This window comes from Neophocaena asiaeorientalis, unplaced genomic scaffold (assembly GCF_003031525.2).
Source record: "Neophocaena asiaeorientalis asiaeorientalis breed wild unplaced genomic scaffold, Neophocaena_asiaeorientalis_V1.1 scaffold129, whole genome shotgun sequence".
Lineage (NCBI taxonomy): Eukaryota > Metazoa > Chordata > Mammalia > Artiodactyla > Phocoenidae > Neophocaena > Neophocaena asiaeorientalis.
Genome location: NW_020172446.1, coordinates 6,561,725 through 6,587,327, shown reverse-complemented (window position 1 = coordinate 6,587,327; position 25,603 = coordinate 6,561,725). Strand labels below are relative to the sequence as shown.

Here is a 25,603-nt window from a genome sequence, read left to right as displayed (position 1 = left end):
TCGGGGGTCAGTTCGCTTTAGCCCTCTGTCTACAGACTCCTGCCCCGTTAGCAGGCTTGGCTCACATCGCCGCAGCGTTTCTCCTGATGCTCACGATCAACCTTCTGCCATATTCTCTGTAGTCCACGGGCTTCACGTCCATCACAGTGGCCTTAATTCGAGACTCATCCTTTGAAAAGAGAAAAGCGATTTGTGAATGAAGGAAAGCCTGTGGCCATGGGGCAATGGTTTCAACGATCCCAGCAGGAGAAATCACAAAGACACGCTGGGTTCAGAGTTCTGTCATTCCAATAAGGAAACAATGATGGTGAGAGCCCAGGGCAGAGTTTCTGGGGCCGGTAGAGTGGACAAAGGCCTCCCTTCGATACAGACCCCTCTCACCTGTCCCTCGCACTCCCAAATGCTCAGGAACCTAGACTCCAAGCGCGATGGACCTCAGAGGATTCATGAAGTTCAATTTATTCTCTTTACAGAGGGGGAAACAGGAGCCCAGAGGAGACAGTGACTTCCTAAAGCCACACAGCTGGCTCTGAAAGCAGGGGCCGTGGGGAGCGGAGAAGCACTCACGGCAGAGGAGGGAGGCCTGCCATGGGCCCACCTCAGCCCTGAGAGAGGCGACCTCTCTGCCCTTCACCTGCCCTGTCCACACCACTCAGGGACCGAGCAACCCTTCCATCCCTCCCTCCCGACACCACCCTGACATCCACCACCCTGACATCGTTATCACTGACATCTGGAGTCCCTGTCTCATTTAATGCTCACAAAACCAAGCACAGCTATCAGCAGGTATTAGGGTTAAGGTCTGACAATAAAACAGAACGAGTAAACCCTGAGGCAAGCAGAGGAGTTTTCTGAATTCTCTCCCCTTGCCGCAGGTTCACAGGTTCACTAGGTTGGACGTTGCCTGCAGAGGCAGAACAGGGTGAGGCCAGCTCAGGGGCTCACACACTACAGTGTGCTCTGTACTGACTAAACCCAGTCGTATTTCTAAGCATGGTTGAGAGCAAAGCTCTGAGGCTGGACTGCCTGTGTGCCATTATTAGCTCTGCCACTTGCTAGCATATGAGTTTCGGCAAGTTACTCATTCTCCGTATGCCTACCTTGTTTTGCTGGTAAAAACAGGGCTAACAATAGTTTCTACACATAGGGTTACTGCCAGGATGAAGCGAGACAATGTATGCAAAGGGTGTAGAACAGTATCTGGCAGATAGTAAGTACTCAATAAAGGCTGTTTCATCATGACTTTACAACCGTATGATGTCATGAGCAATTTAAGGAATTTTCAAGGTAATTTTAACTACATATGGTCTTTGTTTCACATACTGACTTTAGAAACCCAAACCATGTGGAAGATGTGAGTCCATTTTGTCGGGACACAAACCAAAAACCCCCAGGTTTTAACTGAAAAGGCCACACAGCGGGACTTCCCTGGAGGTCCAGTGGTTAAGACTCCGCACTCCCAATGCAGGGGGCGCAGGTTTGATCCCTGGGGAAACTAAGATCTGGCTTGCCGCAGGGCACAGCCAAAAAAAAAAAAAAAGGCCACATAGCATTTTTTCTCTGGATGTTGACACTGGACGAGACCCTTAACCTCTCTTTAAGGCTGAATTTCCTCATCTGAAAACAGGACGATGCTTGGTACCCCAGTGCTGGGGAGATTCACTGAGTAATAAATGCAGGGTGCTTAGCGTTGGGTCTGGAACACAGTAAGCAGGGAAGTGACAGTTAACACTATAATGTTGCTGGGGGTGACAAACAGCAGTCCCCCACTGCTAACTCTCCTGCACCTTGGGCGATGTCACTTACATTGTAGGTCTCCAATTTGACCCTGATCCTGAATGTAAAAGATCTGAAGTTGGCATTCTGGAAAACTTCCTCAAACGCTTGCTCGTTCTGCAAAAACAAACGCAAAACGGTAGGCATGGAGACTACCAGACCATCCGAAAATGTCCATAAGATACCTGAAAAGACTTTGAGGAAAATCCTTGAGAAAATGATCACCCCCAGTGGTTTAAAAGTTCTTAGGAATGACTAAGGTGACATTTCATCACATAAAACTGTTTCGGTAGAATTTTATTAAAAATTAAAAGACTCTACCTAGAGTACTCAAATTCATAAGGACGGAAAGTGGAATGATGGCTGCCAGGGGCGGTGGAGAGTGAGTGTTTAATGGGTCCAGAGTTTCGGCTTAGGAGGATGAAAAGGTTCTCGAGCTTGACGACAGTGATGGTTGTGCAACAATGTGAACGTATTTAATGCCACTGAACTTACACTTAAAAATGGTTAAAATGGTAAGTTTTATGTATATTTTATCACAATAAAAAAGAAACTGAAACACTCTTAGGAAACACATTTCTAAACTTTAAAAGTCTGTGATGGAATAGATCTGAGGCTCAGCATCTTCATTACAAATTAAGAATGGGAGGACACACTCAGAAAAAAGTTCAAGTTGTCACGTGCATTATTTCAGCCTCTGGATTTACAGCTATGGATTTGGAGAGGAAGTGAGGAAGACAGGAAAAGTAGGCAAAGGTTAGGGAAAAAGTTTAAAAACGATACTCCTCTCTCCCTCTTTCTCTGGCCCCTCAAATACTATTTGATTAAGCTGCTGAACTAAAAAAAAAAAAAAGTCTGGTAAACAGGGATCAGAGAAAGCATTTTATATAAATATGCATAAAATAAATGTACAAGAACTTTTTAAAAAACAGTTCATATCAGTCAAGTATTATCTTTGCAAGCCACCTGAAACGTGAAAATAGCTTTATTATATATAGAACTGTTTTGTGTAAAGGTTACTACACACACACACACAAAGTCCTCCGGCTTTCGGGTATGTAAATAAAACAATGTGTTAAACCTTCAGAAAATCATACCAGCTGCCATCATTCTTTCAAGATCAGTGAAAGCATGGAGCGCATACTCTAAGAATATCATAGTTCCTGAGGGAAGAGTTTCTATATGTCCTCATTCACTGGCAGTGAAACCAGCCAAATGTAATAAGCTCATAAAAAATCCTGAAAGGCTGCCTCGAGCCTTAAAATCTGATATGAAAATAGAGGACCAGGCAAAACAGATAAAAGATACCATCATACTTTAAAGTCAATTCCAGTTATTTCTGTAAAAGGGCTTGTTGGGATTATTTTTAGAGAGCTCATGGACAATTTCAAAGAGACACAGGGGCAGAGCTAAACGGACAGAATAGAAGACAGAAAAGAAAAACACACACACACCAAAACAAATGACAAACCCTTTTTTTGTTAGTGGCTTTTATAAGTGTCCTAACTGATTTGGAGGAAAACAGGGGAAAAAAATCTGCAGATAGATGCTAATTTGTGTGGCCCAGAAAATATAGCTTTTATTGGTCTTTACATGTTTTATCTGAGCAAGTACCTTTCTTAAGTTTAGGATAATTAGTAATCTATTCCCTGAATTAAATAAAACTAATATGTGAAAATACTAATTTATAAAAATGAAATGGAGAAAGTTATCTTATGAAAGAAAGTTATTTCGTAAGAATTCCACCTGACAACATGAAATAAGCAAGTACCTTATACGTGAATTTAAACCAGGATTTGATTCAACTTTTCAGAACACTGTTTATTACATTAAAAAGGCACATGTTAAATAATGCCATTTGCAGCAACACGGATGCAACTAGAGATTATCATACTAAATAAGTCAGAAAAAGAAAGACAAATACCATACCTGTGCAATCTAAAATATCACACAAATGAACCTATCTACAAAGAAGAAACAGACTCACAGACATAGAGAACAGACTTGTGGTTACCAAGGTGGGGAGAGAGGGATGGACTGGGGGAGTTTGGGGTTAGTAGATGTAAACTATTACATTTAGAATGGATAAGAAGGTCTTACTGTAGCACAGGGAACTATTCAATGTCCCGGGATAAACCATAATGGACTTAAAGTCCAACACAGACTCAAAAAAAAAAAAAAAAAAAAAGGCACATCTGTACTTCAGCTTATTTCAGAAGACACCTTCCAGACCTCAGGTGATTGCAGGCACACCAACTCTTGGTGTGCTAACAGTAACGGGAGAAAAAAATGCTGGAAGTGCTGTTTTTAAAGCATTTTCTATACATTATTTCATGCCTCATTGTTAGCACATCCAAGGTGGACACAATTAGACAGAATCAGATGAGCTCTCAAATAATCATCAGTGAGAAACTATACAACACCCAAAAGCAGCAAACCAAAAAGTATTAAAGAGCAAAAACTGGGTAAGTGTTACAGCATGGGAACTATTACAGTAATAAGACAAGACGCGGCCGACCTTCTCTTTTAACTCCCCAAGGTAAGCAGTGCTTTGTCCAAGGATGGCCTCTGCAGACTCCTGGAAACATGTGACCCACTGATTCTCTTGAAAGTCAGCAATATTTGCCTGAAAAACACAACTTTACGTTATTTCTGCAAAGAAATAATGAAAGGAAGACACACTAAGGAGACAGGGAGATTAACTTTTTCTACTCATTAAAATAATTTCCAGGGAAAAAACCCATTTCCACTATATATGCCATATTCTTTCCAAAGAACGTAAAAAGTATCCAAGAAAGAAGTTCAAAATGTAAGTCTGGATCACAGCAGGAACACGATGTGGTGTGTATGTGTGATTTCAGATCTCAGTGGAGCCACAGCCCAACTAAACTCTCCTTCAGACACAGAATCTGGACACAAGGGACTCAGTGGCCGTCCAGCCACAATGGCCTTTGGACTAAAGGTTTTGAACAAGCCACCAAAGTCCTCTGCATTTTAAATTGTACATCCTTCAGTCACCAGGAGGCACTCCATAAGACAGCTCTCAGTCACTGCTGGCATCCCAGACAACTGGAAAGCCAGAACTAAAGACAGTGCCGGGCACTTGGTAGGCACTCAAGAAACACCACAGTGGTCCTCATCCACCCATTCTACTTACTGACAGGATCATGCGGTACTTGAAATTGGGAAATTCACTGTCACACTTCTCGCAGCGGTACAATCCATTCTGTTGATCAATCACTTTCTTATTGCAGTCCTGAGTTGGGCAGGCCTGGTACATACAGTTCTCTTTGCGAAGATACACCACTGTCGCCACAGAGCTAAAATAGTCGGGCTTCCGCAGAAAAGAGTGACATGAGACACAGAGCACAGGCCTATGTTCAGGACTGGACTTGCCCTTACACATGAGGGGTAAGTGTTTACATATTCTAATTCTCATGATCACAATGTGATTACTGGGAATAATTCATTCTATAGTTTTAGAAGTCACTTGTGCTGATTATAAAACCCATGAAGGTAATAAGCCAAGTTATAAAGCATATTATTCCTTAATAATAAAAGAATTAATTCTAAATTAGACTAAATTAATTAAAACTGAAACAGATTATATGAAAGACAAAGACTTCAAGAGACAAAGACGTGTTCCTCCTGTTCCTCTGACCATCCAAAGGTAACAGAACCAGGAAATACAGAGGAATGCAGTAAAATCTAGCAGTTATGTTCAACCATTCCTCCCACATTAAAAACAACAGCAATGATTTCTAGCGTCTAGATTCAACTTTACCTCTATTTGGCCAGGTGTCAGCAAGCTTTTTCTGTAAAAAGCTAGACAGTTACTAATTCAGGCTTTACAAGCCATTGGGTCACAGTCTTTGTTGCAGCCACTCACCCTGCTGCTGCGGTGCAAGATCGTTCACAGACAGTATGGAGCTGAGAGCAGGTGGCTGGTTTCAGTGCGCTTGTATTTACAACAGGCAGCAGGCTGGATATGGCCCGTGGGCCTGTTTGTGAATCCCTGGTCTAAGTCATCAAATTCAGAATGCAAAAAGACTGAACAAGTGTCTTCAAAGTGGAGACCTCACTGATAAGTAAGTGTAGCAAGGGCCAAGTCATGTGCATGGGCTTTATGTTGCTATTTGCTTTGCCTTTTAACTCTCACGGAAAGGATACGGGATGAGTAATTTTGGGGGGCAAGCAGTTCCCTCTGGGTATACTCAATTCAGGGCCAGGTCAGCAGCCTCTGGGGCTTCCTGATGTTTCAGAACAGAAGAGGCAAAACAATACGGTGGATGTTTAAAGAGCCTGGGCAAATCCTCACTCTAAAAGGCCCTAGAGAAGGGGAGTCTCTGAGGAGAATGCCTGAAGGATGTTTCTGTATTTCCAGGTAAGGTCCAGATTCAAAGTGTGACTTGAAAGTTTGGGTGCGAACAGGTACCCTCTAGGCCTGATTTCTTGTTACATACTGTCTACCCCTAGATCTAAGAAAGAGACTGGTTGACAAGAGACACAGATCTGTCCAGTGTTTCATTCTCAGGACGCTGTATAACAGCATTATGAATTGCAGTCACTGACAATGACGAATAAGAGAGTATAGCGAAATGGGACAGTAAGGAATAAAAACTATATTGTATAATATGAAAATAATATAGCAGGAATTACTGGTTTGGGGAGCATAAAGGAGAAATGAATGATTTAAATATTGAATTGCTGACAGAATACAGGTTTAGATTAAGATGGGAGGAGGGTCATTAGATACAAACATTAAAAGGGAAGTTGCAACTAAAGTCAAATACCAGAGCCATTCTTGTCAGAGAATACCAGCAGCGCTCAGCCCACGAGACGTTAATATTCTACAGCCAGTGAGGGCACACATGTGAGCTGCCTGATGTCTGATGCTGAGACTGACTAATGCTCGGTGTGAGCTATAATCTCAAAAGCCACCTTCTTGGTATACGGGCATTTCAGTTTGCAGGAACAATCAGAGAAAAGACATATGGACCTCAAGGCAGCTCATAAAATACACAACCTGATTACTACCACTTAGCTAAGATCCCTCTGAGAATTACACAACTCTCTAAGTCAAAGCTTGAACATCTTTCTGCCTCAACCTACCTGAGGGATGTAACATACTCCTATTAGAAAGCACAGCTCCTTCATTCTGGCTGGGATCCTCAACCATCATGCCATGCTCTGGGCAGAGCCCCAGGTGAGACTCATAGCTCTGAATTAAGGTCTAACAGCTGGTACCACAAAGGGAATCTGAAAACTACTGTCTCGCACATTTTACATGCTTTTGTGAAGAAAGTTAGGAATGCAGATACCTTGTCACCTTGGCCCAAGTTCTCTGATTTAACCTCATATAAAGTTTTCCAGTTGGTGTTGCTCCCTCCTATTCCTCCACTCTTTAGATCAGAGATGGAAACGCCAGCTAAGGCTTGTCCTTCCGAGTCAAACCTGAAAAACAAAGAATAACAGGCACTATATATGCTTACTGAATATGATACTTGTTCCTACATGCTATATATGGGCTATCCACTCCCCACCCAACTTCTTCTTTTTCTTTCTTTCTTTTTTGCTGTTTTTGGCTGTGTTGGGTCTTCGTTGCGCGGGCTTTCTCTGCTTGTGGCGAGCGCAGGCTACTCTTCGTTGCAGTACGTGGGCTTCTTATTGTGGTGGCTTCTCTTGTTGTGGAGCACGGGTTCTAGGTGTGCGGGCTTCAGCAGTTGTGGCACACGGGCTTCAGTAGTTGTGGCACATGGGCTCAGCAGTTGTGGCATGCAGGCTCAGTAGTTGTGGCTCATGGTCTCTAGAGCGGCCTCAGTAGTTGTGGCGCACGGGCTTAGTTGCTCTGCAGCATGTGGGATCTTCCCGGACCAGGGCTCAAACGCGCGTCCCCTGCATTGGCAGGCGGATTCTTAACCACTGAGCCACCAGGGAAGCCCAAGCCCCACCCCCACCCCCACCCCTCACCCTTTCATAGGTCATGGCCAAGTGAGCTGATGGTAGTATCTTCCTCATTGTACCTTAAGTCTATTGAAGAAATGGAATGACCTCTTTTTTATCTCAATTGCTTTGATGCCCCCCAGTGGTCAAGAAAGACAGTGCCCAACTACCACAGAAACTTTTATTGAATTAGCTTTGAATATCAACACTGGCCGGAGGGCCCAAGGCCTAAAAACAGTAACCTGGAAAGTCAACAACAAAAAAAGCAACAATGGAGAGCTGTAGTATAGTTCTTTGGGCTACTGATGCTCATTTTTGCTCAGCAGCTGCATTTTTATCATCACTGAAATGTATCAGGATAGAAAGGGACAGGACATATTTTAACAGGGTAGCAAAAAGTGTTCCCATGGTGCAAGATCTTTTAAGCCTGGTATAATTTCAAAAGATTATAAGATTCAAAGTAATTTATTAGAAGGTATTTATCTGTCTCCTTGTAGATTTACCTTCTTAGCGAGATTTTACTCATCCTCTCACTGTTGTGGCCTCTCCCGTTGCGGAACACAGGCTCCGGACGTGCAGGCTCAGCAGCCATGGCTCACGGGCCCAGCCGCTCCACGGCATGTGGGATCTTCCCAGACCAGGCACGAACCCATGTCCCCTGCATCGGCAGGCAGACTCTCAACCACTGCGCCACCAGGGAAGCCCGGAAGGTGGATTCTTAACCACTGGGCGCGCCACCAGGGAAGTCCCATTTATGCCGTTATTAAAGTTGAAATTAATTTATGTTAAATTATTATAAAATTAATTATATTTCTTGATCACATATCAGCTAATATGAAGGAAAGGGGGCCCGAGAGGAAGTGTCTCAGAAACGTACTTGTGGCAGGGAAGAGTCAGTCTGAGATTAAAAACATGCCAATGTTACCCAAAAGGAGGATAACTAGAAGTAACCACATACAGAACAGGCTCCTTAAAAAGAGAGCACGGAACAGAATGGATGCCGCCCTAAGCTGCAGACAATTGCCTTTTTGTTCTGTCAGATCAGTGGCTGAATCTGTCACAGAGGCACAGCAAGGTCCATAAATCTGTTTCACCACAACTAGCTACATGAGTTTACGGTTTCAAAAATTCCAAGGAGACATTTGCCACCGAAGACAGCTAACCGGAGTCAACAGAGCAAGGAGAGAGGCAGCCCTTCTTACAGTAAAAACTCCACATCGTTGCAACCAAGATCTAAACATCTCCAGTCCTTGCCTAGTGGGACGTGTACACTGAGCTTCTCTTTGATCAATGCCAAGTTCTTTTATTCTAGAGGCAGCCATGTCTTTTTATGTTGACTGGGATCACAATTATCGACAAGAAAAATATGAAGACCTTAATGTGGGCACGCAATTGAACTGGGGTCGAGCTCCAGAGCCTGAAAGAAAATCAAGCAATAAGAACAAACCAAAGCTGTGATTACATCTGGTCGGGTTATTAACGAATGGGCCTTCCCTTATAATGTGATGCCAGCTACCAGAAGAGTTAAATACAGATCCACAGGGGCCACATGCACAAGGCTGGCTTAAGTGACATGATCATGCCAGTAGATATTTCATGAAACTATTCAAATACTAGCGCAACTGGTTCACATTAGGCTCAAACAAAAGTGGGGAGTATGTAATATGAGCTAATTCCTTAGTCACTCAAACCCTAAGACATGGTTGGAAACCAACACACTCCCCCCTGTGACCACAGCTACACAAATTATTTAAGCTCAAGCTAGTTCCAGGGCTTTCCCTGACCACATCAATGCCTGCATACCATGCTTCAGTTTGAAGTGCTCTTTTAAAGCATCGTTTTAACACCCTAAACAGCTAGACATAGTGAGGAGATTTTAGTAGGCTCTCCTCATCCCCCGAGCGCTTCACGAATAACAACGCAATGCCCACAAAGGCCCATTGTGCCCACCGCACTTGATCAGAGTCCAGTGAATACATACTAGAAGATGCAATCGGCACCAGAGACTGGACGGAAAAAGAAGCACTCTCTCCCCCGACGCCGCAGAAGCCCACAGCTTTGAGTCATGAAAAGAAAGATGCCTCCGCTCACAGAGCTTCACCATACAGCTGCTACCGCCGGCCTCACCTGCTTCGCAGGATCCAGGTCAGCAGGCAGCATTCCCGTCCTAATTGCTCCCGGCGACTCTCCAGGTTTGTCATGGGATTACAGGTCTGTCAGTTGAAGGGCTTTAGAGCCATCCTTTCAGAAGGCACAATGTCTCCAAGAAATACAGGCACTGCTCCACCCAGAAACGAAGCTCTCTGCTTGGCAGACAGCTCATATACCGATCGTGGGAACCAAAAGAACCAGCTCTTCTCCAAACTAAGGCTCAAATAACCCTTGTGTTTAGCCCCATAAAACCTACCATCCACGAAGCTTGTAGGCCTCTGGGATGTCAGGGTTCACAATGACGGTACTCGAAGACAGTACAGAGAGGCTCCGTCCACCAAAATCAGAAACTCTGGCTCCTTTGATCGCCATCACGGGTTGTCTAGAACCATCAAATCTATCAGCCTGCATAACAACAAAGACACCAAACAAATACAAACAATTGTCACTAGCGGGAAGAATGCACAAAACATTTTTACAGAAAACAAGGGAAACAGCCAACAGTAGAGTGAATGCAATAAATGGCACATGGAATCTATACAAGAGAAACTCACACACATCAAAACTAATCGAGAATTAGAGGAAAGAGCGTTTCACTATGTAAAATCTAAATCAGCAAATCTCACAGAAGTAAATCAAATAAAGGTTTTCAAATACTCCCCAGATAGTCCAACCCTTCATTAGGAAGGGTCTACACAGCCGACATGGCCAGAGCCCCACCGCTTCCGGGGCAAGACCACCACCCTGGAAGCTCTTTACGTCTTTGCCTCTCTGCACGTGCTCTGACCACTCAACGCGGGTACTCACATCTTCTCCCCACAGAGTAGCATTCACCACTTTCCCTGACATGTCCATCAAATAGATATTCCTCTTAGAGACTTCTCTGTTGTTAGACTTCACTGTGATTTTAGTGACATCTTCATAGCTCTTGCAGATTCCGATTATGTCTAAAACACAGGCACAACATTTTAGCAAGAGATGGTCAAGGTCCCATTACAGCATGACCAGAGGTTGGACAGCAAGCACGGAAGTCTCATGCCTCCCCTATGTGTTGCAAACAGAACTAATAATCACCACTCTCTTCATTCTCGCACACATACTTACCTACAAGTGAGTCTTTAGGCTTGTTCTCTAGGTCACCAACCCCTGTGAAATCAAACTGGACTGTGGGTAAATGATGACCATCTTCACAGGGCATGACAGAAGTCTCATTATTGAAGGTCATCTCATAGTCGTTTTTGACGGCTGTGAACTGTTTGTTGGCAATCTTCAGGGTGCCTTTAGAGAAGTAATAGACCTGTAAAAGAGGCCAAGCTATGGAACGTGCGATAGGCCATCAAATTGGATATAAAAACCCTTTACAGATCACATAGCTCTCCAACAGTCAGCATCCCCTCACCCCACCGCTCGGCTGTTCCCGCTCTAGACTCCATGCTACTGTACCTTGTTCACATCAATAAGAGGAAAGAACTTGTCCGCTTGCTCGTTGAAAGCAGTCGCTCTGATTTCACCCTGCAGAAGCATGCGAGAACAGGTTAGAATTGGGGAGTTCAAGTTTTACCAGTGAAAAACAGGACATCTTAGTGTCAAAATGACATCTTTAAAGCAGTAGCACAGTCACCCCAGAAACACACAGTTCACAGTCACATATTCAAGTTAGTAACCCTGATGAAACAACCCAAGTTTAACTGGTTGATCCCATTACTGTGCTTCATTAACCTCAAGTTAGAAACCTAAAAAAATAAATAAATAAAAATTTTTGAACACTGAGTGACACGACTGAAGCCCCCAGGGAAGTGTGCTGAGCCACTGTGATTCATCAGTTTCCCTCATGTTTGCACCCAGCGAGGAATTACTTCATACTCAGGAGTCACTGCCAAAAATGTTAAAAACAAGTCATACTTTCAAGTTGCTTGTGATTGGATTTTCACTTTTACTTTTCCATCAGTCAAAATGCTACAGATGGAGAAGAAACTTAAATTAACAGCTGAATTTTTAGCCAAATGACACCAATAATTTGGTAAAAAAAAAATTAGGTTCTGACACCGATTCTGCCCTCACAGTCAATACATTTTAGGGTATTATCCCATCTTTGAAAAAAAATAAAATAAAATAAAAACAAACCAACTGTTATTTTCGGCCCTGTTAGAGGTTTCAACAAATAGGAAATATGCAGCAGTTTGAAAAGAATGCTTGAAGTATACATTAGGAGTTATAAACAAAACTAATGGGGCTTCCCTGGTGGCGCAGTGGTTGACAGTACGCCTGCCGATGCAGGGGACACGGGTTCGTGCCCTCCGGGAGGATCCCACATGCCGCGGAGCGGCTGGGCCCGTGAGCCACAGCCGCTGAGCCTGCGCATCCAGAGCCTGTGCTCCACAATGGGAGAGGCCACAACAGTGAGAGGTCCGCGTACCGCAAAAAAAACAAAAAAAAACCAAAAAAACCCTAATGGACAGAGAAATAGCATGACAAGACTGTGGAGACTCCACAACATGGCTTTTTCGTCTCTTCATCATGGTTTGGTCTTGTTTAAGAAAAGCATATAGAGGGACTTCCCGGGTGGTGCAGTGGTTAAGAATCCGCCTGCCAATGCAGGGGACAAGGGTTTGATCCCTGGTCTGGAGAGATCCCACATGCCACGGAGCAACTAAGCCCGTGTGCCACAACTACTGAGCCTGCGCTCTAGAGCCCACGAGCTACAACTACTGAAGCCCGCGCGCCTAGAGCCCGTGCTCCGCAACAAGAGAAGCAACCGCAATGAGAAGCCTGTGCACCGCGACGAAGAGTAGCCCCCGCTCGTCACAATTAGAGAAAGCCTGTGTGCAGCAGTGAAGACCCAACACAGCCAAAAATAAATAAATTTATTTAAAAAAAAAAAAGAAAAAAAAAGAAAAGCATATAGTGTCTGCACAGCCAGAATCCATCTCCCACAAAACCGATCACTTATCACATATCAAGGCTGCTTCATGTCTTCTGCTGTGGCCCAAAGCTCCACCTGGCTCCTAAGTAGACATAACCCCCTCGGGCTTCGACTAAGGCTGCCAGCAAGTCAGATAGTGTCTCTGGTTTCTCCTGCCCGTGAGGCTACTTAGCTTTAGAAAACTAATTTCTACTGCTACAAATGCTTTCGTTTGAGGTCAAGGATTTTATTTATGACTTTAACCCTTTGCCCCCAGACAGCATCAGAAGACTATAATAGAAGAAAAACAAGAAGAATCGTGTTTCTTCTTGGCTTACTATTGTTTTTCACCTCACAGGCCTGCACAGAGATGAGCCCTGTTTCTCAGAGTGGAAGACTCCTCTTTCCCCACTTGACAAATACTCACACTCTCATCAACTAGTTCTATAGAGAAAAGTTTCCCTTCCCCTCGGGAATTGCTCCAGGTACGGATCTGACTTTTGTTGGTAACACGAGCACAAATAGTCCACCTAAAAACCAAATAGATTATATTAGTGTTTGGAGTCTTACTTGGGAAAGATCTGAAACATTCCCTATCATCTTCTTATAGTCTTTCTTATCTTATGCATATTCCATTTTTCAGTGTAAGCTGTATTTTAATCCAGCTAATTAAAACCCCACGATGACATCCAGGTTTGACAGTTTGTAGAATAAGCAAATAGTAAAACACACAAGGTGATTTAACACGGACTCATTCTCCAGTCAAATAAGTAAATTTATGAACGCTCTCCCTTCTCCAAAAAGCATCACCAAGGCAACACTATCCCCTTAATGAAAGGTTCTCAGCTAGAAAATGCAGTAATACCAGCAATTATATTTTGCCGCTATTTTCAATCATGGGAACTGATATAACTGACGCCAAACTTCTGTCTCGTTTCCAAGACACACTGAATATAAATACAGGGGTATGGAACGCGGTGTTGGTTCAGGCACCAAAAGAAAACACTCTCAAGCACTATGACCTCAAACAGAGGCCACTAAGAAAGGAGATATGAGGTCTGACATCCAGTCCTAGAGCCCATCCTGAGTGGAGGTGCTGGCACATTAGCTACCTTACTCATCATTTCACAGGGGAACGGATCTGCCCTATATTGCAGAGAACTGAAGAACAAACAAAAACATAGCTGAAAGAATTCTGAAAGGGGTACTCACTAGTTTTCCACAGCTAAAATTAATTTTGAATGGAAAGAAGTCATATAAAAGAAATATCTGTTCAGGCTATATTACTATGGTTAATACAAACAGCACAGATTCTTTTAGCCAACTAAATCAGAGTAATAATTTTTAGACTAAAAGTCACCTGTTTATATGATAAGATGAAATACCTTCTGAATTAGAAAATTTATTCTTACTCATAGGACTACCAATTGATCCTTGAAACATTAAATCTTTTAAATTTCAAATTCTTTTAAAACGAATGAAATTCCATAGGCTATGGATGATTGCTCTTTTTGCCATTCTTTTATTGAGAGTTAAAGGTTGCCACAATTTGTTATCGCCTCCCCCTCTAGAGAAAATAAAAGGAGGAAACCTATTTTATGTGTGGTAATCCTGAAGTTCACATATAAGTAACTCAAGAGCCCATAATAACCTCTTACATTCTTTTCTAAGTCCCTTCTAAACTTATTCCATGAAATAACTCACTTGGACTGGTAAGGGGTGAGGCTGGCAATGGGTACCACTTTGGCCTGTGTTCCCCCGGAGCTGTTCCCTAGGCTGGGACCTCCAGGTTTTCCAAATGTCTTTGAGGCACCAAAAGTCTTAGATACAGTAGAACCTTTAAAAACAAACACAAAGAAGGACAATCATTATTTTATTTAAATTTTATAGTAAGTTTTGCAAGAACTCTCAATTACTAGTGACATCATACAAGATGAGAGACAAAGTTTTTCCTTTTAAATAATCAAGAGATTTGGACATCAAACAGAGACTGAAACAGGAGGCTAGAGGCAGATCTAGGAAGAAGGCTGGGCACACAGACGTTCACGACTCTATCTGCTGACTTACGCCCTGAGGTCGAGATAGTAATGGTAATGAATCCAGACACTGCTATTTCGGAGGTCAACCCTCTTAAACTTTTCCCGTGTATCAACAGGCAGGATAATGGGTCAGAGAAAGAAAATCAGCCTTCTTGACTGGTAAAACTGATGACAAGTCACTAGTTGCGTAAGAGAAAAAGCAAAGGGAAATGCTAGGAATTAAGGGACACAGTGGGTGAACCATTCGAGGTGAAGGATACCTATCATAAATATATCGCCTCAAAACATCCCCAGAAAACTCCCAGTTCTCAACTGGTCTTACAGGCACGGAAAGTCTAGAATGAAGTTTACGGGATTGGGTTTAGTTGGGAGCAAAGGGCAAGAATCAGTTTTCGGTTCAAGACAAGTAGGTGGCTGGCTTTCGTGACCCCTTCTTGACTCCTTTATCCAAGCCTAAGAAGCTGTCTTGCACTTGGGAAGGATAAGTAGTTACGTAAAGCCTAGAAGCAGATGAAATCTTTTACATGCACGCTGTTTCTATAAAGCTTCAACCTCCAAATTCAGAAAAGATAATTTAGTCCAATGATTTCATATATTCTATATCAAAACATTTCTTCAGAATGGCATCTGGCTAGAAATGTAAATCTTCCATTACTTGGCATTTATTTATTGAGCTTCCACAGCCCGTACTGCACTATTCTAGGCATTTGTAGGGCTTAGTAAAAAATATACATACACGGTCCCAGATCTTCAAATTTTCTCTTCTAACTGGGGAGTCAAGAAACGACTACACACATAACAGTAACAATCACCTCAAGGTGACACAAGGAAGCACACATACTCCACAGGATATTTATGTGTGCGGGTATATACATACCTAGTATACAATACACAGTTTTCATGCTGGCAGGCAGCCTCCCCCCATACACTTCCAGTCCTTTTTCTTTCAGCACCCAGGACAGTAACAATCACCTCAAGGTGACACAAGGAAGCACACATACTCCACAGGATATTTATGTGTGCGGGTATATACATACCTAGTATACAATACACAGTTTTCATGCTGGCAGGCAGCCTCCCCCCCATACACTTCCAGTCCTTTTTCTTTCAGCACCCAGTTATGTGTTTAGGGAATGTTAACTGATTTTTTAAAATCAATCTCAATAGAAGCCAAAGATAGACAACTGGAAAGATAAACCTGTAGGGGTGGGGGGTGGGAAGAAGAATAACATACTATTTGTATTCTAGCCTAAGGAAGAAGTAACTTTTAGGGTCTTTACCATTTTAGATAATCTATTCTACCACCCCCCTCCAACAGTACATAATTTGAGAGTTCTGTATAAATAGATCCACTTAGAACGGGAGATGGATAGAAGATAGCTAGCTCTTGCAAGGTGGATAAAAACATCAAAGACTAATGGGGCAAAAGACTTATGTCCTGCAAGTTTCACAGAAACATTAGTGACGTCTTAACCCTGCTTTTCTTAGAATCTTAGCATTGAGAAATAGAAACTAATAGTTGAGGGGAGGGGAATAGGTGGTGTATGTGAAGCTGGGACAGAAAAAAGAAACTCTAAAAATAAATTCCAACCAAACTCTACAAATCATAATGTTCAATGGCAACATCCCACACGAGGAGACTCCTAAAGCAAAGGCCAGAGAGTAAACAAGGTGATTCCGTTACAGCCTCTCAGGACGTGCTGAAGAGAAAGTTAAGAAGAAGAAACTATTTCTCATCCGTGAGACAGAGAAGCAGGACCTGTGACCAACATAAATGATACTGTCTTCAAGCTAAGATAAATACCCACAAGAGCCCCAGATGGGAAACCTGGAGACAGACAAGCCAAATTTAATAAGCAGATCCTAAAGAGTTAAAAGGTGAGAATTTAAAAGGTATGTAATTCACAAAGTCAAGAGGGTGTAAGTGAGAAACTACCAGATAAACTGTTAACAAAGAACAGTGTATAATTCTGTTTTTTTTTTAAAAAGCGTATTAAGTATCTCTAAAAGACAGTCTTTAATCATTTTTTCAATCACACACTTTACAATAATTCCAGGAAGAATTGGAATTATTCTCTGCAAGAAGCAACTGTCATGAACAGCATTCTGAAAACTCCCTTTAGTCTCAGACTAAATTTCAAACCATCATTCGAAAGCCTGCCACACACAATCAGCGTGCATCCTCACGTGGCAGCCTTACCCACTCCCGAGCTCCCATTCTGTTGCTGGGGCCTGCTGGCTGGTGGACTGGCTGCTGAGACTGGAGGAGGAACTGCTGGCTGCTGTCCATGTCCTGGTGATCGAAAGAGAAAGACCATTTTAGTGCAAGTAATTTGGGTTAAGAGACTTAAGTAGAAGAAATACTCTGAGAAAGTGTAAATTTGTGATTTTGTCAAAGACTCTTGTGGGTTGGAATTCATGCTGGGGCACTCAACTGCATGCAGCGAATGTGCTAGGGGTTCACACTTATGTTTTCATTACCTAAAAGGTTGGCTCCATTTACCTCTCACCTGCTTATAATTGATAGCTTTTGGTTTTAATGAGGTTCTCCCCTAAAGCCATGCCCATTTCTCCCACCTGAACCTGAAGTAAAGTTACTGAGCTGAATCTGTGACACTACCACTATTTCCATAGCAACAAATCGATGTTATCAACAGAACTGTGTTCACGGCAGGATCTATCAGAAGAAAAAGCTGGGTGGTAACAAAAACCTAAAAGCAGTTCAATTGTCTCTGAAGTGCTCCTGCTTCAAAGGGAAAGAAGACATTCAGAAAGGATTCTACCCTTTCCTTCCCAAACAAAGCAACCTTATTTTGCAACTGACAGTTGGTGGAAAATAAGAGTTGAAAGCGCCTTCGGTACTGTGAAGGCTAGTGAACTGTCACAGCAGGAGAGATGAGGATGGAGTTCAGAAGCCGCTGTGGCGGGGAGACAGTAAGATTAAAAGGAAAAGGAGGGGAAACGAACATGTCTCTCAAGCATAAAATAAGAAATGCCACACCATCAGAGTATTTATTTGCCCCTCACCCCTTCTGCAAATGTTTATGAAACTGAAGAATGTTAAAATTGCAAAAATACACTTAATTTTAAAAAAATCATAGATTTATGGAATTTGATGTTGCCTTTGTGATTGGCACTAAAAGTAGAAGTCAACCCAATCCGGGCTGCTCACTAAGAGTGCTTGCAGCACACAAGTGCAGCTCAAAACATATCCTAGAGAGCCCTAAGAACAGACATGGTGAGCACCCCTGGAAAAGCTCCCTGCCTGCCGCCTTGCCTCTGCTTCTTCCACCACTGAGTTTATTCCTGCTGGGTTTTCCAAGGCCCTAACTCACGTGGGCACACTGCACACTGATTTCCTTTCCTCCTGCCAAAGTTACTCTTAACTGGTACAACTAAATGGGAGTTAACAGTGCCTTTAAAGAGTAAAATTAATTTAGCATCAAATTAAAAGGGTTAAACATAACTGATTATTTAGTTCTTCCTACAGAGAGAAAAACTGAGAGGCCTCATTTACAGGGAAAAAAGAGCCAAGATTACTGACAATGAATTTTTGTGTTTACGTTTTAGCTTTTCCATTACCTCTGAATTTACAGAGTGTCATATGAGATTGCTTGGGAGGACTGTTCTCCTTTGACAATGTGTCTTATGAAGGAACATTCTGAAATTCTACAGTGAACCTTTTTTTAAATCAGTAGGGAAAAGATGAGTTGCTCAGTAAACAGTATTGAGGCCAAGTGGTTGGGAAAAAATTAATCTGTAATTTTTTTTTTTTTTGGCTGCGTTGGGTCTTCATTGCTGCGCACAGGCTTTCTCTAGTTGCAGCGAGCGGGGGCTACTCTTTGTTGCAGTGCGGTGGCTTCTCATTGCGGTGGCTTCTCTCTCTCTCTTTTTTTTTTTTGGCAGTATGCGGGCCTCTCACTGTTGTGGCCTCTCCCGCTGCGGAGCACAGGTTCCGGACGCACAGGCTCAGCGGCCATGGCTCACGGGCCCAGCCGCTCCGCGGCATGTGGGATCTTCCCGGACTGGGGCACAAACCCGTATCCCCTGCATCGGCAGGCGGACTCTCAACCACTGTGCCACCAGGGAAGCCCCGGTGGCTTCTCTTGTTGCGGAGCACGGGCTCTCTAGGAGCATGGGCTTCAGTAGTTGCAGCACAGGGGCTCAGCAGTTGAGGCACACAGGCCCTAGAGGGCGTGGGCTTCAGCAGTTGTGGCACATGGGCTCAGTAGTTGTAGCTCCCGGGCTCAGGAGTTGTGGCTCGCAGGCTCTAGAGCGCAGGCTCAGCAGCTGTGGCGCACGGGCCTAGCTGCTCCACAGCATGTGGGATCTTCCCTGACCAGGGCTCAAACCCGTGTCCCCTGCATTGGCAGGTGGATTCTTCACCACTGTGCCACCCGGGAAGTCCCTTAATCTGTATTTTTACCTGCTTCATGAAATTTTATTCAAATGAACCAAAAGATTTAAACATTCAAAGATAGAACCATGAAGATACACAAATCCCTGCTATACTCCACCCTAGTTCCTCCCCCTCCCACTGTCTCAAACACATGTACACTCTCAAGTCCCTTCCTCCTCTCCATGCCCGCTTCTCCAAGTATCTTGCTGAACAGGACATGGTCACAGGATCTTGCTGATCTCTTACATTCATTTCCATCAAAATGTAACTGACCTTTATGAGGTGCCTATAGTAGAACAGTGGTTACCAGGGACTGGTGGGAATGGGGAGCGACTGTTTAATGGGTACAGAGTTTCAGTTTGGGGTGATGAAAGAGCTCTGGAGGTGGATGGTGGTGGCGGTTGCACAGCAATGACTGTACTGAATGTCACTGAACAATACAACAGTTAAAAAATGACTAAGATGTCAATTTTATGTTATATGTATTTTACCACAATTTTTTAAAATGTAACTTATCTATTTACCTACTGCAAGATCAATATTTTTAAACATTTTAACATATGGATTAAAATTAATGCTATAATTTCTTTTTAGTAGTACATAATATAATGGTATAGTTTTATAATCATTGGAGTCTTAGAGTCAATGACAATAGTATATTTAACAAGACTCCAATTAGGCCCTGTAATAGACATGTTCATAATAGCTACAATTTTTTGAATGCTTACTATGTACCAGGTACAAGGTTAAGTGCATTGTTCCCTTTACTCTTTAGCTCTCTCTATAAAATATATATAGATAGCATCATTGTACTCATTTAACAGATGAGAAAAGTGGGTTTAAGAGGTCAAGGAACTTGCCCAGAGTCACACAGGAAGAGACAGAACCTAGTCTCGAACCCAGGTTTGTCTGACTAGATCTATTCAACTTCACCACCATCCAGTTAATTTTTAATCCTAAGCAACCAGTTCTGGAAACCAGAACTCTAATTATATAAAACATAACTAATAACCACAATATCTGGTAGTTAGGAAAAGCTACTAATCCATTTATTAGAGCAATCCTTAATTCCTGCTTTGGACCACATTTGTAAATCTGGCCCAAGAGACAGGAGACATTCCCAAGCCAAACGGATGGCACGAAGGTTGGTGCATTCTAAATAGCAACAAGTGCCCTTCGGTTTAATGCACTGCGATACAGCCAATGACCGGAAGACGCAAAAGACATCCGTACACAACTAAATAATAACCTTCCTAAAGATTAAAATTATACCCCAAAGCAGTAATACAGATATTCAACTTCTGATAATCTTCAGTTTTATGTCACCTGCAAACCAAATCATTCCAATAAGGTGGATCAAGGTCATAATTCTTAGACCTTTTTGCTGTATGCTAGCTTCCTATCGCCGGCTCTGACCCGGGAGGGATATAGGATAATTTAAAAGCAGACTCTAGCTCCTCAAGTTATTTGCACTCACACCTATCACTTTTATTATCATTATAATAGTAAATGAGCCACCAGCTAAGAAAAATCAGCCAACAGAGTACACAGAGTAACAAAAAACTCAATTTCTATCAACAATTACTTTCTTAACAACCACCACAAAGAATTTAAGGAAGAGTCAATTCAATAATTACAATTTCTTATTGGCAGAAAATGGACAGAGTTAGGCTGAAAAAAATTCCAGCTAGTATCTTACAATAATGAGTGATACTAATAACTAAGCAACAAGTTAAGAAATTTAAGTCTAAGTATAATACTGTGGTTAGAAATAGTGTACGTTCATAGAACTAATATACATACTGATTAAAAAATATATAATGGTAAATATGGGAGATTTAAAGCCATCCAACCCAATACTGTATGAAAAATGAACTGCGTTTGAAATTTTACTTCTCACATTTTGAAAATTCTGTAAGTATCTTTACTTAATGTGGTACTAGTACCATGAGACAATTTCAATGCACATTTTGGAATTCCTCTGCCTATTTCTGGGCTGGGTCTAGTGAGTCAGGTCATCTGATACGTCACAGGTCTGGGTTAGGTGCTAGGAGGATACAAATCTAACTTTTTTATCCACTAATAACAGTCCCCTTGCTTTCCAACAGACAATTAGAAACCATTTCTGTCAAATACATCCATAAGGTAGTAGTCACTATGACAAAACTATTTTCATGATGGCCCAAGTAACAATGTTGTTATTGATCCGGTTACAATGAAATTCAATAGCAAATACTCTTTAACAGCAAAATTCTGTCTCATCCCTCTGCACTTTAACAGAACCTGAAGAAAGGGAAGAGCCAGAGGAACTGGGCATTGAGACAAAGGAGTGTTTTCCATAGTTGTATAGTTCTGACCTCGAGTGGTAAGCATCTTTTAACCCTTTCATCCCCATCTTTACCTCAAATACTTTTGCCCCTGAAAGGCAAAATGTCCAAAGCAACCATTCAATTAAATACAACATAAAAAATGTTAAGAAATCTGGCCAAAGGTGCTAAGCTGGGCATAATCATCTCTCCCTCACCCCTACGGCATCCGAAGATTTCATAGAGATGCTAAGTGTCACTTTGTCTTGACTCTCCTTCCTAAAAGCTGAGAATAAGATAACCAATGTGCTAATTTTAACAAAGTTTTACTAATGCAAAACAATTGTGATGTTCCAATTTAATATTTTAGAATTCTACCTGAATAGGCTCCAGTTTTCCCTTTCCAATATAAAACACCAAATTATTATGTTTGGTGTAGGTAAAAACTAAATTTAGAACATTTCATTTCTGGAAGAAGCATGGTGATGACCTACTCCAAAACCTTCCCACTTCTTCTAAAAATCATAGACAGCAACAAGAAGAATGAATACCCGTCCCATAAACAAACATCCCACATACAGACTGCATCTTTAGTGAAACTAGGGGAAAGAGACAAATTCAAAGTATGTGAAAGTGAAGCCCAAAACACCACAAATCGAGACATCACAACTGTAAGAGAGAAGCAGCATGGATGATTTAAATACAAACAATGAAACTGCGCAAGTACCAGAATAAAACATGGGTGAAGACCTTTCCAGCTCAGGGAGGAAGACCTTTCTAACCATGGCTCAAAACCCCAAAGTCATAAAAAAAAAGAAGAACTGGAAAATTCAACTTCATAAAAAAAAAAGTAAACTGCTGCATAGCAAAAAGAAAACCATAAGCAAAGTCAGAAAGACGTTGTAATTCATATCAGAGACAAAGGACTAATTCCTCTATTTTTTCTTAAAGAACTCTCTTGAAAATTGAGAAGAAAAAGATACACAACCCACAAGAAAAATGGACAACACAACAGTTCACAGAGAATAAAAAGCCCTTAAATATTTAAAAGGATGCTAACGTTGCTGAGAATACAAATTAAACACTACATTGAGAGGCGAGTTTTCATCTATCAGATTGGTAAAAAAAATCAAAAGATTAACAACATACTCTGTTGGCATAGCTGTGAAGAAACCAGTATTTTCACATACTGCTGGAATGTAAAATGATACTATCCTATGGAGGGAACCCAAGCATATCTACCTACCGCAAAGGCATTTATCCATTGATCCAACAATCTCACCTCTGGCAATCAAATCCCCTCTGACCATGTACCTGCACATGTGTAAAGTTATCTGCTGCGGCACTGTTTTAACAGCCAGAGTATGGAAACACCCAAGTGCCCATCAATAAAGGGCTGCTTAAACTACGGAACAGTCACACAACAGAATACTCTATACTCTCAAAAAAATAAATAAAAATAAGGAAGATCTCTAAGTATATGTATGAAAATATCTCTAGGCTGAAAATTTTAAAAAACACAACAGGATAAAAAAAAGAGACAGGATAGTGTACATAGTATCCTGCCTTTGGTGTAAGCAAAGTGGATTATGAGTGAAAATATATAATTTATGTATTTGGTTATATTTTCATTAAGAAACACCTGAAGGGGGAATTCCCTGGTGGTCCAGTAGTTAGGACTCCAGGCTTCCACTGTAGGGGGCCCAGGTTCAATCCCTGGTCGGGGAACTGAGATCCTGCAGCTGCATGGCATGGCCACAAAACAAACAAACAAACAAAACAAAAAACCACCTGAAGGGACTTTCCTGGTGGCACAGTGGTTAAGAATCCACCTGCCAATTCAGGGAACATGGGTTCGAGCCCTGGTCTGGGAAGATCCCATATGCCATGGAGCAACTAAGCCCATGCGCCACAATTACTGAGCCTGCACTCTAGAGCCCACAAGCCACAACTACTGAGTCCGTGTGTCACAAGTACTGAAGCCTACGTGCCTAGAGCTTGTGCTCCACAACAAGAGAAGCCACTGCAATGAGAAGCCCGCGTACCGCAAAGAAGAGTAGCCCCTGCTCGCCACACTAGAGAAAGCCTGCACACAGCAATGAAGACCCAACACAGCCAAAAGTAAAAATAAATAAATAAATTTAAAAAAAAAGATGTGGTCTATATATACAATGGAAAGCAAAAGCTTCATTCTTTGAAAAGGTCCATAAAATTGATAAACCCCTAGTCAGACTTATCAGGAAAAAAAAGACACAAATCACCAATATCAAGTCTAAAAGAGGTGACATCACCACAGTTTCTACAGACACTGAAAGGATAATAAGGGACTATATTTATTTCATCCAATCTAATAGTTTCTGCCTTTTAATTGGAACATTTATTCTATTTACTTTGATATAGGCCAATAAATTCAACAACTTAAATAACGTGGTCAGATTTCTTGCAACACACAATCAATGTGAATGACTATGTATCTGTTACAGAAACTGCATTTATAGTTTAAAGCCGTTCCATAAAAAAATATATATGTATCAGCGCCAGATGGTTTCACTGGTAAACTCTACGAAATATTTAAGAAAGAATTAATACCAATTCCACATAAACTCTTGCATAAAATTTAAGAGGGAACACTTTCTAACTCATTCTCTGAGGCCAGGATTACTATGATACCAAAATTAGACAAGATATGACAAAATTACAGACCAATACCCATCATAATATAGATGTAAAAATTCTAAACAGGTCTTCCCTGGTGGCGCAGTGGTTGAGAATCTGCCTGCCAATGTGGGGGACACGGGTTCGAGCCCTGGTCTGGGAGGATCCCACATGCCGCGGAGCAACTGGGTCCATGAGCCACAACTACTGAGCCTGCGCATCTGGAGCCTGTGCTCCGCAACAAGAGAGGCCGCGATAGTGAGAGGCCCGTGCACCGCGATGAAGAGTGGCCCCCGCTTGCCACAACTAGAGAAAGTCCTCGCACAGAAACGAAGAACCAACACAGCAAAAATAAATTAATTAATTAATAAACTCCTACCCCCAACATCTTCTTTAAAAAAAAAAAAAAATTCTAAACAAAATCACATCAAGTGGATTTGCTTGATTTAGCAAATCAAATCCAACAACACATAAAAAGTAGAAAGAGATCATGACATAATACGTACCCCAGAAATCATAGATTGGTTTAGCATTCAAAAATTAATGAATGTAATTAACCAATGAAAAAAGAAAAATGACATGATCATCAACAGACACAGAAAAAAATCTGACAAAATTCACCTTTTATTCCTGATAAAAACTCTCAGCAACCGAGGAATAGAAGTAAAGTTCCTCATAGTGATAAAAAGAATCTATGAAAAACCTACAGCTAACATAATATAATACTTAAAGGAACAAGACGTAATAGTTAAAGGAACAAGACAAAAATGACCAGTAAGGGTTAATATTTTTTCTTATGTATTGGCCATTTGTTTTCCTTCTACTGTGAAGTGTTTCTTCTCATCCAATGCCTGCTTTCCTACTGGAGAATTTTTCCTTGAAAAAAATAATATCAATAATAATAATAATAAATATTAAAAAATTTTTCCTTGTAAAAAATTTAGTAAATATTAAAGACTAACACTTTGTCAGACTTATCTTTTATAACTATTTTATCCTAGTTTATGTTTGCACACCTTTCTAACATGCAAAATTTTAAATTTTAATGTAATCAAATATTCATTGTGAATTATTCCAATCCATTTATAGAGCCCCATTCTCTTTTATTTCTTTAAAATATTTATTTTATTTTTATTTATTTATTTTGGCTGTGCCAGGTCTTAGTTGCGGCATGCAGGATCTTCATTGCGGCATGTGGACTCCTTACTTGCAGCATGGGGATGCCTTAGTTGCGGCATGCATGTGAGATCTAGTTCCCCGACCAGGGATTGAACCTGGGCCCCCGGCATTGGGAGTGCAGTCTTACCGGCTGCACCACCAGTGAAGCCCGCCATTCTCTTTATTTATTTTTTTAAATTATTTTTGGCTGCATTGGGTCTTCATTGCTGAGTGCGGGCTTCTCATTGCAGTGGCTTCTCTTGTCGCGGAGCAC

General features: G+C 41.7%; 1 protein-coding gene across 1 annotated transcript in view; it reads right to left on the bottom strand.

Moving 5' to 3' along the window:
• Positions 1-6: 6 nt before the first annotated feature.
• RPA1 (replication protein A1) overlaps positions 7-25,603 on the bottom strand; it is a 51,885-nt gene continuing 26,288 nt past the window's right edge. Inside the window, exons 6-17 of the mRNA XM_024737287.1 lie at positions 17,012-17,104; positions 14,477-14,609; positions 13,200-13,302; positions 11,314-11,382; positions 10,975-11,167; positions 10,678-10,817; positions 10,127-10,275; positions 7,098-7,230; positions 4,934-5,110; positions 4,295-4,402; positions 1,807-1,893; positions 7-169 (exon numbers count right to left, since the gene is read on the bottom strand). Coding sequence (XP_024593055.1) covers positions 62-169; positions 1,807-1,893; positions 4,295-4,402; positions 4,934-5,110; positions 7,098-7,230; positions 10,127-10,275; positions 10,678-10,817; positions 10,975-11,167; positions 11,314-11,382; positions 13,200-13,302; positions 14,477-14,609; positions 17,012-17,104 — 1,493 coding nt within the window. The 3' untranslated portion in view covers positions 7-61. The remainder of the gene's footprint in view (positions 170-1,806; positions 1,894-4,294; positions 4,403-4,933; positions 5,111-7,097; positions 7,231-10,126; positions 10,276-10,677; positions 10,818-10,974; positions 11,168-11,313; positions 11,383-13,199; positions 13,303-14,476; positions 14,610-17,011; positions 17,105-25,603) is intronic.